A 15,396-nucleotide genomic window follows, 5' to 3' on the forward strand; every position below is an offset into this window, starting at 1 on the left:
AGTGCTTCTTACTATTGAACCCTGATGATCAAGCTTCTTTTGACTGAACTCTAACGTTATAGATAAAATTCATTAATAGCTGTGAATATACTGAAGGAAAAAAAAAGCAAATTAATTTGACTTTATATAACTTGATGAACCTATTTTATTGTTATATAAATAACAGTTTCAGAATTAGCTGAAATATCAGGCTGCTGAATTCACAGGTCTTGAGAATTAAATAGAACTAATGAATAAGTGTCTAATGTCTAATTGAATGTAAAATGCTCATACATTGTGCGAACGTTTATCTGAGAAGCATAATTTTTTATTCTTCAATGTTGTTATTTTCAATTGAAAAGTTTGATAAGAATTTGAATCAGTCAATCCATTTCCTTTTTTGTAATTTACTTAATATATTTTTATTGGAAAATATACATGCATGCATTTTAAATTTTGTTACATTTTTCCATTGGCTTTTACATTAACAATTCTGTAAAATTAACTGAAATATAAAAATTATTGACTACTTTTGGATACAAATATAGCTTCAGCAATGTTCTCTCTAAGTGTTTTTGGAAGGGCACTCCACCCTGCCTTACCTTTGATCCCTGTAAATGCACCCTCTTTGTCCTTTTTTTTTAAAAAAAAAACCCCACCCAACCCCCTAAAAACACTGCCTTTTTATTCATATTCCATTTTTAAAAAAATTAACTCTACTGTTTAAATAATTATTTCCTGCTGGTAAAATTATCTGTGTTTATAGGTTTAATTCTGATTGCTATTATAAATATTTACTTTGTTAGGGTTATTTCAGTAGTGTTTTCTTTCAATCAAAATTTTTGTTTTCTTTGTAGGAACATATGCGTTCCTTCAAAAGTGCACCTGTCGATAGCCTTACGTGGCGTTTAGCTCTTGCAATGTGTCAGGTGAATCATAGCTATGGAGGTCTGCCAGCAGTGGCCCAGCTCTGGCAAGACTTTTTACTTGAGATGAGACATCGATGGGAAAATAACTATACTCTGCCATGGTATGTACTGTTATATAACATACGTTCTCTTTCTTTACTGTAACATTTCATGCAAATAATGTGGGAAAATAACTATACTCTGCCTGTTACATAAAATACGTTCTCTTTCTGTAACATTTAATATAAAAAAAAATTAAGGTGAGTAAAAGTTTGTTAAAATATGAGACTTTCTATTTTTATAATAAAATGATCAATGGACCTAAAACAAGTTAATATATATATATGCCCTTTAAAGACGGCATTGTTTAACAGATTATGCCATAATTTAATAAGTTTATGAGACCTAGATTATATGAAGTTCTTATGATCGAACATTATTTTGAATAATCCAAATAATTCAATTACGAAAGTAATATTATTTTAAATTTAGTAATTAAGTCTTAGTATTGAGTTTTTCTTAACTATACCACAATATAGAATTTAGCTTTAATGTGACTCATGTGATGAATGTCTTTTTAAAAAATAGGTATGTTTTTCAAAAAAATCAATTAGTTGCAATATTAACCTCAATAATGCTTTAGGTTTTTTTTTTTTTGAATTTATTATTTTTTTAATTTTTTCTGAAAGGGCATTTTTTCTGAAAGCATTTATTCATAAATCTCTGATCTGAATTGTGATAATGTCGCACGCACATGTATTACTTTTGTTTTTGGATTACCTCTCTGCCAATAAATATAGCTCTTGTGTATTGTTAATAATCGAACTAAGATTAAAACTGTATTGGTGTATATTTTGTTTGGGGAGTATTAATTATTTTCAATTTAAATATTATATTTATGAATTTAAATTAAATTATACTCTTTTATGTTAAAAATTATTTAAAATAATCAAATATTAATATATACAGTGGAGCATCGTTTATACGACGATCACTTATACGACGTTTACATTTATACGACGTTTTAGTGTGGTCCCAAATCATTCCTATTCATTTTAATGTAAAAATATATCGTTTATACGACGCACAGAATCGGTTATACGTCGGTTTTTAGATTTTGTTCACGTTTATTTAATTTTTTTCTTTTTTCTTGTGTATTTTAAAAAAGGGCGTAATTTGCCAACATGAATGATACAGAAAAGGGTGCCAACAAGAATGCTTGGATGACGACCGTAATTTTTACTAGATGACTGAAAAAACTAAACAATGTTATGAAGAGGCAAAAACGAAAAATTTTGCTATTCATCAACCAATGTCCAGCGCACCCATCGATACTAATTATTTTGGAAAATGTTAAAGCTCTCTTTTTTCCTGCAAATTGCACAAGTGCACTTCAGCCATTAGATTTGGCCGTGATTAGAAATCTACAATTACATCATACAAGTAGAAAGCAATAAGTTCAACTCGCTATTCAAAGCATTGTAGAGACTAATAGCAAGAAAATATAATTAAAGCTAACATACATTCAAATTGCTCACTGCAATTTTTCTTCTTTGGTTATTTGTTTGTTTTGATTTGTCTAATTTAGAAATTTATGTAAATCAACACGTTAAACATTAAAATTAACTGAAAACAGAGTAAGTTTCAGTTTTAGAAGTAAAAATCGATTATACGACGTTATCGTTTATACGACGTTTTTCGGTGGTCCCTTCGGCGTCGTATGAACGATGTTCCACTGTAGTTTAATAAATTGTATATGGTTTTGTTATTGTTCTTTTTATTAAATATTCTTCCCTTACATCAAATGTCTACAGATTTTCATTTAGTAAAGTAGAGACTACTCATTTCCGTTTTTGATCACTTTTTTAATTGCAAAAAAAAAATTATAATTCAGGAATAGCTGCTTTCAGGAAAAAGGGAAACTGTTTCAAAGATCTATTTCAAATATCTCAAATAATGACATACAATTAATTAAACAATTGTGTTTACAAAATAAAATATGCATTTTTTTAAAAATTAAGACATTGTTAATTGAGAATAATACCTGTGTTTAAAGTAATTTAATGTGAAGGAATACATTTTAAACTATATTATACTGCATATTAGGACTGGGCGATGTTGAGATTTTGGCATTGCGATGTATCGTCACGCTTACATCGCTATATTTTGATGCTTTGCGATGTTTCGGTACATTCATGTTTTATATTTAGTGCTGCATAAATTTGCAATTTTGTGCGTTGCATTTTTTTTATAATTATATCTCAATATTTAAAGACGTGGATGTCTGCAAAATAGCGGTTAAAAAGCCTTAAACGGTTGAAATGATTTTTAAAAAATCAACAGGATTTGCACAACATTTCGATTTTCAATCACATTCGGATTCATCATGTCAGCATGACTGTGAATCACGATGCAAAAAAAATCGGAGAAAGGTAACGATCATCTCCACAGCTATCACTGCATACTTACGGAGGAAAATGCTCTTCGCGCGAGCTTGCAGACATCGATGAACTATCGGAAACAATGCTCAACATCGTGCGTGTAGACATCGATGTAAACGATACATCGGGAAATATCATACACATCTCAGTAAATCACAATTTCCGATGCTTCGCAAAATTGCCAATAGAAGCATCGGATTGGAGATGATTGCAAAGAATCAATATTTTCCTATGTATCGATTTATCGCACAGTCCTACTACATATAAACTATCATGGTATTAGTATAAGAATTAGAATACATTTTAAACTATAATGTATTCTGAATTTAATTTGTTAAATTGATTGTAATTGGTTTCAACTTACCTTAGTTTGTAATCACCATTCTAATTAGAATAAACTTTTTACCATTTCAAAATATATAGTGAATAAAGCTCATAAAATTCAAATAATGATTTTCAAATAATTCAAAAACTTTTAGTGTTCGACATACACATAAAACTCACACAGTATTTGTGCTTTAAACAATTTAAAGTTTTTTTATTTTTGTAATGAAGTTTTTTTTGTACCACAGTTTCAAATACTTAAAATTCATTTGAGAAAAATAAAGGAGTGACTTGTTTCCGTAACTCACTTTCAGTTTGCAATAATCGATGTAAATAATATAAGATTTATACAGTTAATATACTCTTTCGGGAAGAAATAAAAATGCAGCTGCCATTTGTTTTCTTCAGAGTTCATTGGAAATTTCTTCAAAATCTCCAGCCCAATCAACATTTTTATTTACAAACATTTTGTTGATTCACAAATAATGTGAAAAGCACATAAATGATGTGCCTCTAAGCTCATTGTATGTTGTACTTTTTTGTCCTTAAAACATATGTCCATACATATAACATATATGTCCTTAAAACATATATGAATTCTACAATTTTTCTTGTCCTTCCATGAAACACATTTAAAATAAATGCGAAGTTTATAGAATTCTAGCATTTGTTTTTTTCCTTGAAACAAATCGAATGTGAAATAAGGGCAACAGTGATTTAATTGTCCTTGAAACATATTCACTGTATTGTTAATGGACTTATATCACTTTAATATTTATGGTGTGAATCACCTTATACTATAATCTTTTCTGTACTTGTTGGTTCCCGACATCATGTGATTTTGGCTTATGTAGATGTCTACATCGTTATCTTTCCACATGGACCTGCCATTCCAGTCCGATTCGCATTCTGTGGATGAGCTGGCTGATGCCAGCCTTCCACTCTGCCTTTGCTTTTTCTTTCGGATATATCCACCGGTCGACATGTGGTGTGCACTCGGTCGAGTCAGTGATTTTGACCTCTGGATGTTAAAGTTACTTGGTGATATCTGTAACAAAAAATAGAGAATCAGTTGTGAGCACAAATATGAAGGAAAGTATTGATATGCGTGGTTATAGTTTCCCTGTGGCAGAATTTTTTTGAGATTTCTGCGACAAACCTCTCTAACACTAATATCTTTCTGCAAAATACTTTTAATAATAACTAATATGCGATATTAATTAAATTTAAAGTAACAGAAACGTTGTATTTACAAAAAAAAAAAAAAACAACTTATTCTGATATAATAAAATTGTTTGCATTTTTTTAAAATGAATATTTAATATTTTTTTTTTATTCTAATATAGTGGGCGATATTCTCATATTTTGTTAGAGGAAAACACATTAATTATTTATTTTTTCGCTTTTTGTAAATCTTCATCAGGTAAAGAAAATAATTAAAAATCGTAAAATCTGTGAAGGAAAAGAAAACCAAAATGTTTTCATTTTTATTTTTCCCAAATAAGAATAAAAAAATGACGAGCATTTATTCTCCTCTGATGCATGAAAAAGGCATCTTTGGAATATAATTGTGGAAGAAAAAAATCTTTGAAACATTTCTGCAGAAAAGAATTTTTCGATTCAATATTCTTTATTTTTCATTCTTCTCAAATAATAATCGAAAAATTATGAAAATTTATTCCCTCCGATGCGTGAAAAAGGCATCTTTTAAATGTAATTTTAGAGAAAAAAAATCTTTCAAACATTTCTGCAGAAAAGGACTTTGAAAAAGGCATCTTTGGAATATAATTGTGGAAGAAAAAATCTTGGAAACATTTCTGCAGAAAAGAATTTTTCGATTCAATATTCTTTATTTTTCATTCTTCTCAAATAAGAATCGAAAAATTATGAAAATTTTTTCCCTCCGATGCGTGAAAAAGGCATCTTTTAAATGTAATTTTAGAGAAAAAATCTTTCAAACATTTCTGCAGAAAAGGAAACAAAAATTGTTTACTTTCTGAAGGAAAATTCTTTCTGCAAAAACGCTGTAACGTTCTGCGACAATGTCGCCGTGTCGCTGCGATTCTGTGTCAGAGATAGTTGCGTTGCCTCAAAAAGTAAATTTTAGGAGCAAATACAACTGGCGATTGCGGTCCTACATGATCATTCACCGAAGGACCAATATTGGGATGTCTAGATTTTTTAATATTGGTTTTTAATATTATTATATAGGACCAATAACGGTTCATATAGGGCCTATATTGGCTGAATAATGAATTGAAATTATCGGGTGAATCTGAAAACTTTATATAGGGTCAATATTGGTTGTAAAATAACGGGCGAATCGGACAATTCTATATAGGACCAATATCGGAAAATAACGGCCCTTTGAACACTTATTGAGTCAAGATTCGTGAATATTGGTCCAATGAGCACCCAACTTATTTTGCTGCTTGTGTAGTTACAGTATTTTTTTTAATCTGATTATCAATGCATTTAAATAATAAAATTTCGAACCTTCTTGTAATAAAATAAATACTTGAAATGTAATTTACTTTTGAGATGTGCGAATAAGACAGTCTAGAATCGTTATCTCTTGTTGAGAAAGACTTCGCAAAACCATTTGCTATGGCTTTGTTGATCTGGAACTGGCCATCATTGAGCACGAAACTGTGACTGGTGCTTCCAGATTTTCCAACCAAGCAGTTGTGACCGTTATTTTTCGGACTGCTTCGGCCACTGTTCCAGGAAAGTGTTTCCCAATCAGTTTCTGGTGGTATTTGTTGTTTTACCAGAGGAGGTAGCACAGCTGTTAGAGTGTTTGTGTGATGTGGATGCATTGAAGACAGAGACGATCCGTTTCGTCCCTCTCGTTTTCGAAAATAGAGTAGGATAACTATCAGTGCGCCTATGATGACCACGATGCAAATGATTGCCGATGCCGCAATGACCACCTTGTCCAGAGAAAGAATTCGACTGTCATCTCCTATGGAATGAAAGTGCTGGTTATTGTAAACTAAATGAGTAGTTAATATATGGGAAATAAATAATAGTTAAGATAATAGAAATAAATAATAGTTAATATAATAGAAATAAATGATAGTTAATATAATAGAAATTTTAATCATTTTAAATTTTCAGAATTGCGTATTTATTCAAAGCTAAACAGATAATTCTGAATTTTGAAAATCTCCTATCTACTATTATTCGTTCACCAGTAGTTGGCACTTTGCCCCGCCTTCATCACGTGGTATCCGACGATACTATTTTGCTATTTTTGGGAGAAGGATGTGAACAATCCTGAACAAGGTTGCTATTTGGTGATCGTATGACAAAAATATTTATTTCGCTAACATTATGTGCATTTTTTTAACATTAAATATTTCATAAATTTGATGATATTTTTATCTTTTGAGTGAACAGTTCGTCCTTTTTGAAACATTTTGTTGCAATATATTTAATTAACTAGAGTAACGAAAAGTAGAATAGCAGATGATAAAGCGAAGTAAGTGACTGAAAAATAGTTCACTGTTAGCGTTTGGCTCACATTAAGGGTTGTCTCAATTTCAAGCGCGGAGAAGTTTCCCCTTTTATTCCCGCACTGAAATGAACTCTTCGTTCTTGGAGGTGGAGCCAAGTGCCAACTCCTAGTGAACGAACTATAGTAACAAGAATTTAAAATTATTTGCATTTTATAAAATTGTTTTTTATTTGCTATTTAAGTTTTCTTAGATCTTTTTTTGCAATCAATTCTTTTTGTTTTACAAACACATGTTATTGCATTTTTATTTAAAAGCAACATACCTTTTAACTCTCTGCACTGCTTGGCTGGCACATTGTCTATTTTTATATTTGCAATTTCTTCATATTCAATCACGCAGACAATGATGCATTGATGTAAAGGTAGCTGATCAACTTGCAGTTTATGAACGTCACTTGGTATGGGAATAATTCTTTTAAATTCTTGACTTCCAAACAGTCTTATCAGGATCTAAATTTTCAATATTTAATACATCAATTTTTCTTAAAAAAAAATATTACCGGGATATATGTGATGCCTCAATCGGCATTACATATTTCCTAGCTTTTAAAATTTCTTTGATTTCTTAAACTTATTTTTTTAATCATTCTTAATCGAATTGTAATTAAATGAAATCAATTAGTTAGTTTTTTATTAAAATTTATAAAAAGCAAACATAGAATATTTTATTCTTTACTTATAGATAAATGTTTTTATTTCAATACTAATGTAAGACTCATTAATTCAGTGTCGCGACTAATTGAAAACTAAAGTCTATTTATAACTCTTTATTCTTAATTTCTTGCCACGAATGTGTTTCAGTTATACATGGTTTTACTAATTCTCAGTCTTGTTGACGATTCGCGATCGCTAAAGTATTTTCAAACCTAATATTGATTTTGGGGGGTTGGCTTTATTTGTGGCGATGTTATCTACCGATAAGTCACCAACCTTGGATCTCTTCCCATGCTCCTAACTGTCCGTTGGGAACAATTCATTCACTTTCAATTTCCAAATTTTGGCGACTGGGGGTGCCCTTTTGGGCATCCCAGTCCCAACCGTTTAATATCAATCTTATCAGAATTATCTTTTAAGGGGTTTTTCTTTATTTTTATATTTCAAATATGGTTATTTTTAATTTACAAATATTTACTTAATAAATAAAAATGCAAACTAAAAATCTCGAAGTAAGAGAATGTTTTATCTTGATCCCTTTAAGGGATTTCTTTTCTTTTTTCTTTTTATATTTTTGAAATATGTCCATTTTCAATAATTAATAAATCAATTTTTCTTAAACAATTTTATTTATTTCTCTGAGGCAATTATCATTTTATTACATCCAAATTAAGATGTATCTGTAACGGCCAAAAAGTCAATAATGCTACCAGTACAGATCCGCTAATTAATTTAAAACGATCACCGTCATAACAATCAAATTTGATTTTTGATCCTTTTTTTTCCAAATTTAATTTTATATTTTGAAATCCATCCTTTACGATTTATGCAGTCTATAATAATAAAAGAAAAGTATTCGTACTGGGATTCGGTCCGAAGTTATAGGGGGAAATTTTATCCCCACATTCTTAAAATCCTTAAGCCTTCAGGAGGATATACAAGAAAGCGTTAATTTCTCATACGATTACCATTACGCATTGTTGTAATTTTAACAGCTAGAACTTTTTCTTTTCTGTTATTCAAAAGATAACTTTAGTGACGTTTGCTAGTTTACAGCTGTTTAATAAGATGGGAAGGCATGCAGAGACACCACCACCAAATTAGTATTTCTAAAGCTACCTGAAACAGTTTGTTTATTTTCTGTCGTAGTTATGATTTTAAAACATGTTTCTATGATTAGTTTAATTCCAAGTAATGGTTAAGTTTACGGTAATTGAAGGAAAAATTAGTTATGTACCTAAGTACCAATTCATCAGAAAAATGCCTGATCGGGGATCCGGTATCAGCTATGCGACCCGTAAGAGAATACTCAGTCACGTATGCAACCTGTAAGAGAATATTCAGTCAGGTATGCAACCTGGAAGAGAATATTCAGCCATATAAGGAAATCCAGACTTAATTCTGTTCTCTTTTGCGGAATTAAACTTCGGAGAATTCGTTGATTGGAAAGGCAAATCATAATGAGTTTTAAAAAAATTTTTTTTACTTAATATTTTTTTTTTTTAAAATTCTAAATTAATCACTTTGTTTTAAAGCGATTAATTTATTATTTTTTTTAAATAGATTGATTTATAATTTTTCTTGATAAAAAAGTTATTTTAATAAAAACATGATTTAAAGTAATTTATTTTTAATCTTTATTATAGCTGTAACGTTATGTCTTAATCAAGAAAAATCTCAGGTTTTGTTATTTTTGAGGTTGGCAGGTCGGATATAGGTGTAGTTAATCATTTTTGGATAAGTTGAGTTTCTAAAATTGCGTTCTTCTTTAAGCTAATAGTGTAATATGTTGCCTGCAAAGGCAGCAATCAATTAAAAATAAATAAATAAATGAAATTATTTTAAATTTTTTTAGTTCTGTTACTATATGTCTTTCAATTTGGTGCATAATAGTGTACTGTAAATTAAAATCAATTTATTTATTATTTGCGATATTTTTACTCTATATGAAGAATGGGTACACAGGTAGCGAGTCATAATTAGTTATTTAAATATACAAATACTGATAAATGTTTTTTTCTATGTAAAAATATTTACTTGATGTCCTCGGTTGGTTATTTTTCCTGTTTCCCACTCTAACATCAGTGTTGAATCTCTTTTGTAGGCTTGCTTTATTCTAATAGGATGTTGGTTTGGTTTCTTTTTAACCGTTCCACTGTGTGCCAATGATCCTAAAGGTGTGGTGTTGCCTTTAATATCTAAAAAGTAACAAATCTTTTTTTTTTCAAGAGGTGATACATATATAGTTTGTTTAGTAAAGTAAGAACTCCCCATTCCTTTCCCCTGGGCCCCTGGCGGTTTAAATATTTCAAGTGGGGGTGTGGGGTCATTGTTTAGGATAAGTTTCGGCTCTGGTTGGCAAAAGGAAAGGAATTTATTTTCTTCGGTCTACTGTGTTAAGTCTTAGATTGAAAAGAAGCTACCCTTCCTGAAATGCGCTTTTCTTGTTTCCATAGCAGACTCAGACTTTGTGGCGGGGGGAGTTCTTACCGTAGACAAACTGTACAATTTAATATTTTGGCGTGTCAGTCATGTTTATACATTATGGGTCCTCGTATTTAATGACGTTGGTATTTTGAAAATTACTCTTTTGCAGGCATGTGATTCTTCTGCTAATTCGCGGAATTCCGCGAATATCAAGACCATTGATTCGCGGACTTCTGCGAATGAGTAATTTATATTCCGACAAAACTTTCTCTAAGTTCTGCTAATCTAAATTTGGTTACTTAACCAAAGTCTCGTTACCCCATGTCCAACAGTTCGTGGGTTCGATCCCCGCCGGCCGAAGACTAATAGTAGTAAATGGTGACTGATGCACGTTAAATCTGTCGAGTCTCAAAGTCCTACATGTTCCCGTAACAAATCAATACCTCTGGGTAAGGCTTCTATACTACCAGAGCTGACCTATCAAGCAATATTGGAGCAAACAAGTTCTCAAGTTAACGTTATTTTAGTATTCGTTATGTTATTACAGAGATGCCAACTGCTGCGGACACGCCAAAATAATTTGAAAAACGGTAAATCACTACAAAGTAAATTTTGCAAATAGTTGACAATATTTGCTTGCTTTTAAGAATGTAAAGCATGTAATAAGTTCTATAAAGTGGTGAATTATATAAGCCTACGCATTGTTTAGAAATAGTGGTGGATTAAAATCTACTAAATCGAACTTATGAAACCAAGAATTACAATTAATAAACTACCACTTGAAAATATTTATTCGCTGTGCTTATGATAGCTCTTTGCTCCAACAATAAATGATAAGTCAGCCTGTCTAATTCAGGGGCTCTACCTCTGGGGGTATTGATTTAGGAGTTTCCTTGGCTTCTGGATTGGGTTCAAAGTTACAAGGCTACGGAGTTGAACATTAGTAGTCGTAAATCCAAAATTGGATCGGCTGTCCTACGACTGATATATATATATAAATATATATATAAATATAAAATCTCGTCACCGAGGTATTTGTTCCGCCTTTACCAGCACCCTCTTTTTTCTTTCTTTTCTTTTCTTCCTATGTTCTCATTCGCGAGCCATGATTCTTTTTTACGCAGATTTATAAGAGAAAATTGCAACTTTGGATAAACTTCGAGAACACGAAATTGAAAGAAAAAAAAAATCATTAGATACTTCGGCTAGAACCAACACCTCCTAGAAAGGAGTAGGCCTCTGCACGGGTTACCATAAATATCCTTTAGTAGTCTAAACGTAATGACATATTTCGTATTTTCAACCACTGCGCAGCTTAGTACCCCGAATGTAATGACATCTTTCTTATTTTTCATCTACTGCACAGTTAACTTCGTCACATCGGACTACTAAATTAATCCGTGCTGAGGCCTTCCTTATTCTAGGAGGTGTTGCTAGAACTAACGAACTACTGAGGTAAACACAAAAGTATCCGAATGATAATCTAAAAGGTAATTCCGAAATGACAAACATTTAAAAGATCGTTCACTAGAAAAAGTACTAAAAAAACTACACATTGGGGAAAAAATAGATAATTTCTTCTTCCAGCAATCACACGTCTGGTTTTTGACTGTTTTAATGAAGCTTACCTTTAGACATTCCAGCGATATCCACGTGTGTGTCCACAGTCACAATTTGCACCAGCTTCTCTCCATCCTCCGAGACATCGTTGGGTCTTTCGTCAAAGTTCATATTCAATCTCTTGGGACGTTTTGTGGCTTGGCGAGGCTTCAGAGTTTCATTGGCACAGTAGAAGTCTGATAGCTGAATCTGGAAAAAGTTGCGACGCCTCAGGTGTTCAGGACTGCCACAAAATTGCGGATTGCGCTCTCGGCTGGTTACTTGAAGATCTCGATCTCGAATCCACTCTGCTACCCATCGTATCCGGCAATCACATTCTAATGCTGATCCTAACATACATATATAAACATGTGAAAACTAACAATAATGTGTAAACTGTTTAAAATAGAGCTGGAAATTGAAGTTTTTAAGATTTTTTTCTCCAAAAATAACGTTTATAATTACGTGAGTTATGATTAAATTGGTACCAGCCTGTATGCAGTAATTTGCATTGAAAGTATACATTTATTCTACAAAATACTTTGCTTTTATTTAAAATATTTTGAACAATGCAATAATAATAAATTCGTCTTGGCTGCCCTTGGCTGAATTTTCTGAATACCGAACCTGTGGGTAGAAGTTGTTGCCAAACTCTATGAACCACAAGACTCACGTTTTGCCTTCTGGCCACTTCTGCAAAACTTTGTCCTGCTTCTAGCCTTCCAATAGATCTCCATCGCAGCTCTTCGGACATTGTTTCAAATTGGTTATCACAAATTTTTAATTTTAGGAATAGCTAAATTCACAATCTTGCTGTTGGGAATTTTATGCTCATTGCAGATGAAAAAAGTTGATGCTCATTGCAGCGCCACTAATTTACAAATTCTTATTTTACTTAGTAACTTTTTTTTTGTCCCGCAGTGGACTTATCGTAAAGACACGGTTCCCAGTAGAAGCATCATTGGTCGTATGCTGGAAAAATTTTCAAGATTTAACTACGAAGGCTTTTTTTTCATGTTCTGATATTTATGAAAGAAATGAATAAATAATAAGAAAGAAAAAAACAGCATAATATAGTGATTCGCCTTGACGACCAGATTTTGTCTATTCTTGTCCATTTATATTTTCGAGTGTAAGAGTTTTAAAACGATACAAGTCCTTTTCATTGTAAATGAAAACATTTAATCTGATTAAATTAAAGAGCACAATAAAAATTCATGCTGAAAAAATATTTTAGTAAATTTTTGTAAAATCAGATTTTGAATGAATAATTACAACAACTGTTTCCAGAGCCGCGATGGCTCAGGGGATAGAGCGTTCGCCTTTCAATGTTGTGAACCGGGTTCGAATCCCAGCGATATCTGGTTGATATGAATCTGCATCCGACATGCACTGACCATAGTGCTGACGGGAAATATCGTCAGTGGCAGACGGATCATGGGTTAGATTCCCTTTGCCGTCAGGCTAACCATAGGAGATTCTCATGGTCTTCCTCTCCATGTAACGCAAATGCCGGTTAGTTCCATCGCAAAGTCCTCCACGAAAGCAAATTTCTCCCAATACTTTATCCAGGAGCTCTCTTGTCTTCTGGATTGGGTTCAAAATGACAAGGTTAAGTAGTTGAACATTAATAGTCGTGAAATCGAAAAATTGAGTCTGCTGTTCAACGTCAGCTGTTAAAAAAAAGGAAAAACAAAAACTGTTTCCAAAATATACCTTCCATTGAAAACCATGTACGTCAAAATTTGGCCGAACAAAAAGTTATCGTCTGATTTGAGTGTTTTTAAAATGTCACTTAAGACGTATTTTCACTGAGACGTAATTATTAAAAAAACATGCGCATCAATTAGATTTCAACTTAAAACTTACCTCCTAAACTGAGTCCTCTTAATGTGGAATTGAGATGAAGGAATGCTTCTACTGGTATAGTCGTGAGGGGATTTCCGTCTAACGCTAAGAGTGTCAATACTTTGTTTTTCTTAAATGCATCGATTGGTAATTCCGTGATTCCATTAAATCCAAGATCTAATACCTGTAATGTAAGGAGAAAATGTGTAAGGTCAGTTTATAAAATTGATGAAATTTTACAATTCTTCTCTCAAGGACGTTATTGCTTTAAAGAGGCTTATTTTATTTTATTTTATTTTATAAGCGTCGTTGAACAGCCGACTCAATTTCTTTGGATTTACGACTGCTAATGTTCAATTACGTAGCCTTGTAGTTTTGAACCCAATCCAGAAGATAAGGGAACTCCTGGATCAGGTATTGGGAGAAATTTGCCTTCGTGGAGGACTTTTTGATGGAACTAATCCGCATTTGCGTTACAGGGAGAGGAAAACCATGAGAACCTCCCACGGTTAGCTGACTGCAAAGGGACTCTAACCCAGGATCGGTCTACCACTGAGGATATTTTACGTCAGCACTGTGGTCGGTGCAAGCCGGATGCGGATTTGTATCGACCAGCCATAGCTGGGATTCGAACCTGGTTCACCTCATTGGAAGGCGAACGCTCTATCCGCGCTTTCTAACAATACAATGCATTTATGAAATCTAAACATCTGTTTTATTTATTTCGTTGGACAGACGATCTAATTTTGAGTTTACGACTACCAATGTTAAATACCGTGCCCTTGTAATTCTGAACCCAATCCAGGTGAACGCAACTCGCGACGTTTGATTCATACATCGTGTGAATGATATACGTAGCTTGATGATCGCGGCAATATGAATACCGGAACCGCGATGGCTCAGGGAATAGAGCGTTCGCCTTCCAATGAGGTGAACCGGGTTCAAATCCCAGCGATGGATGGTCGATACGAATCGGCATCATGGCTTGCACCGACCACACTGCTGACGTGTAATATCCTTAGTGGTAGACGAATCATGGGTTAGAGTCCCTTTGCCGTCAGGCTAACCGTGGGAGTTTCTCGTGGTTCTTCTCTCCATGTAATGCAAATGCGGTTAGTTCCATTAAAAAGTCCGCCACGAAGACAAATTTCTCGCAATACTTGATCCAGTTCCGAAGTCGTCTGGATTCAAAATTACCAAGCTTCGTCTGGAACAAAATTACAATCGCTTGGATTCGAACCCGTTCACCTCTATCCCCTGAGCCATCGCGGCTCAATGAGGCTTATTATCGGCTGTTCAACGACGGTTATAAAATAAAATAAATCAAGCTCTAAACCAACTAAACATCAACACTAAATTTCCGTTCGCGATGTTTCCAATCCTTGTTGGAAATTTAGCTTTAGTGATTAAACGAGCAATTTAAATTTCTCAAACGCGAATGACAGCAAGAGATAGGAATGATTAATTTAGTTTTGCAAATGATTCAAAAGGATTAGACACATTTCCCATTCTGATGATTGAATTTCGCTACAACGAAAGAGGCTTCTCACTACAATACGTTTAGGAACACCTAAAAAATAAACTAATAATTAGGCATCGGTAATCTTGTTTCATGATATAACTGCCAACTCTACTGGATTTTCCAGTAGACTACTGGATTTTGCCAGTTTCTCCTGGTCTACTGCTTTAGTAAAAA

The 15,396-nt window shown here is 32.8% G+C and overlaps 2 protein-coding genes across 2 annotated transcripts in view; one reads left to right on the forward strand and one right to left on the reverse strand.

Annotated features, from left to right (window-relative positions):
- The window catches only part of Rab3GAP1 (RAB3 GTPase activating protein subunit 1), a 207,546-nt gene that overhangs the window by 20,997 nt on the left and 171,153 nt on the right, over window positions 1-15,396 (forward strand). The window contains exon 15 of the mRNA XM_016067087.4: window positions 837-1,009. Within this exon, the coding sequence (XP_015922573.1) occupies window positions 837-1,009 (173 nt within the window). The remainder of the gene's footprint in view (window positions 1-836; window positions 1,010-15,396) is intronic.
- The window catches only part of LOC107451098 (leucine-rich repeat and fibronectin type-III domain-containing protein hattifattener), a 48,102-nt gene continuing 35,437 nt past the window's right edge, over window positions 2,732-15,396 (reverse strand). Inside the window, exons 4-9 of the mRNA XM_016067088.5 lie at window positions 13,722-13,884; window positions 11,882-12,202; window positions 9,864-10,024; window positions 7,436-7,622; window positions 6,187-6,617; window positions 2,732-4,700 (exon numbers count right to left, since the gene is read on the reverse strand). Coding sequence (XP_015922574.1) covers window positions 4,440-4,700; window positions 6,187-6,617; window positions 7,436-7,622; window positions 9,864-10,024; window positions 11,882-12,202; window positions 13,722-13,884 — 1,524 coding nt within the window. The 3' untranslated portion in view covers window positions 2,732-4,439. The remainder of the gene's footprint in view (window positions 4,701-6,186; window positions 6,618-7,435; window positions 7,623-9,863; window positions 10,025-11,881; window positions 12,203-13,721; window positions 13,885-15,396) is intronic.

Source organism: Parasteatoda tepidariorum, chromosome 8, assembly GCF_982258835.1.
Source record: "Parasteatoda tepidariorum strain Cologne lab strain chromosome 8, Ptep-v5.0, whole genome shotgun sequence".
Taxonomy (NCBI): domain Eukaryota; kingdom Metazoa; phylum Arthropoda; class Arachnida; order Araneae; family Theridiidae; genus Parasteatoda; species Parasteatoda tepidariorum.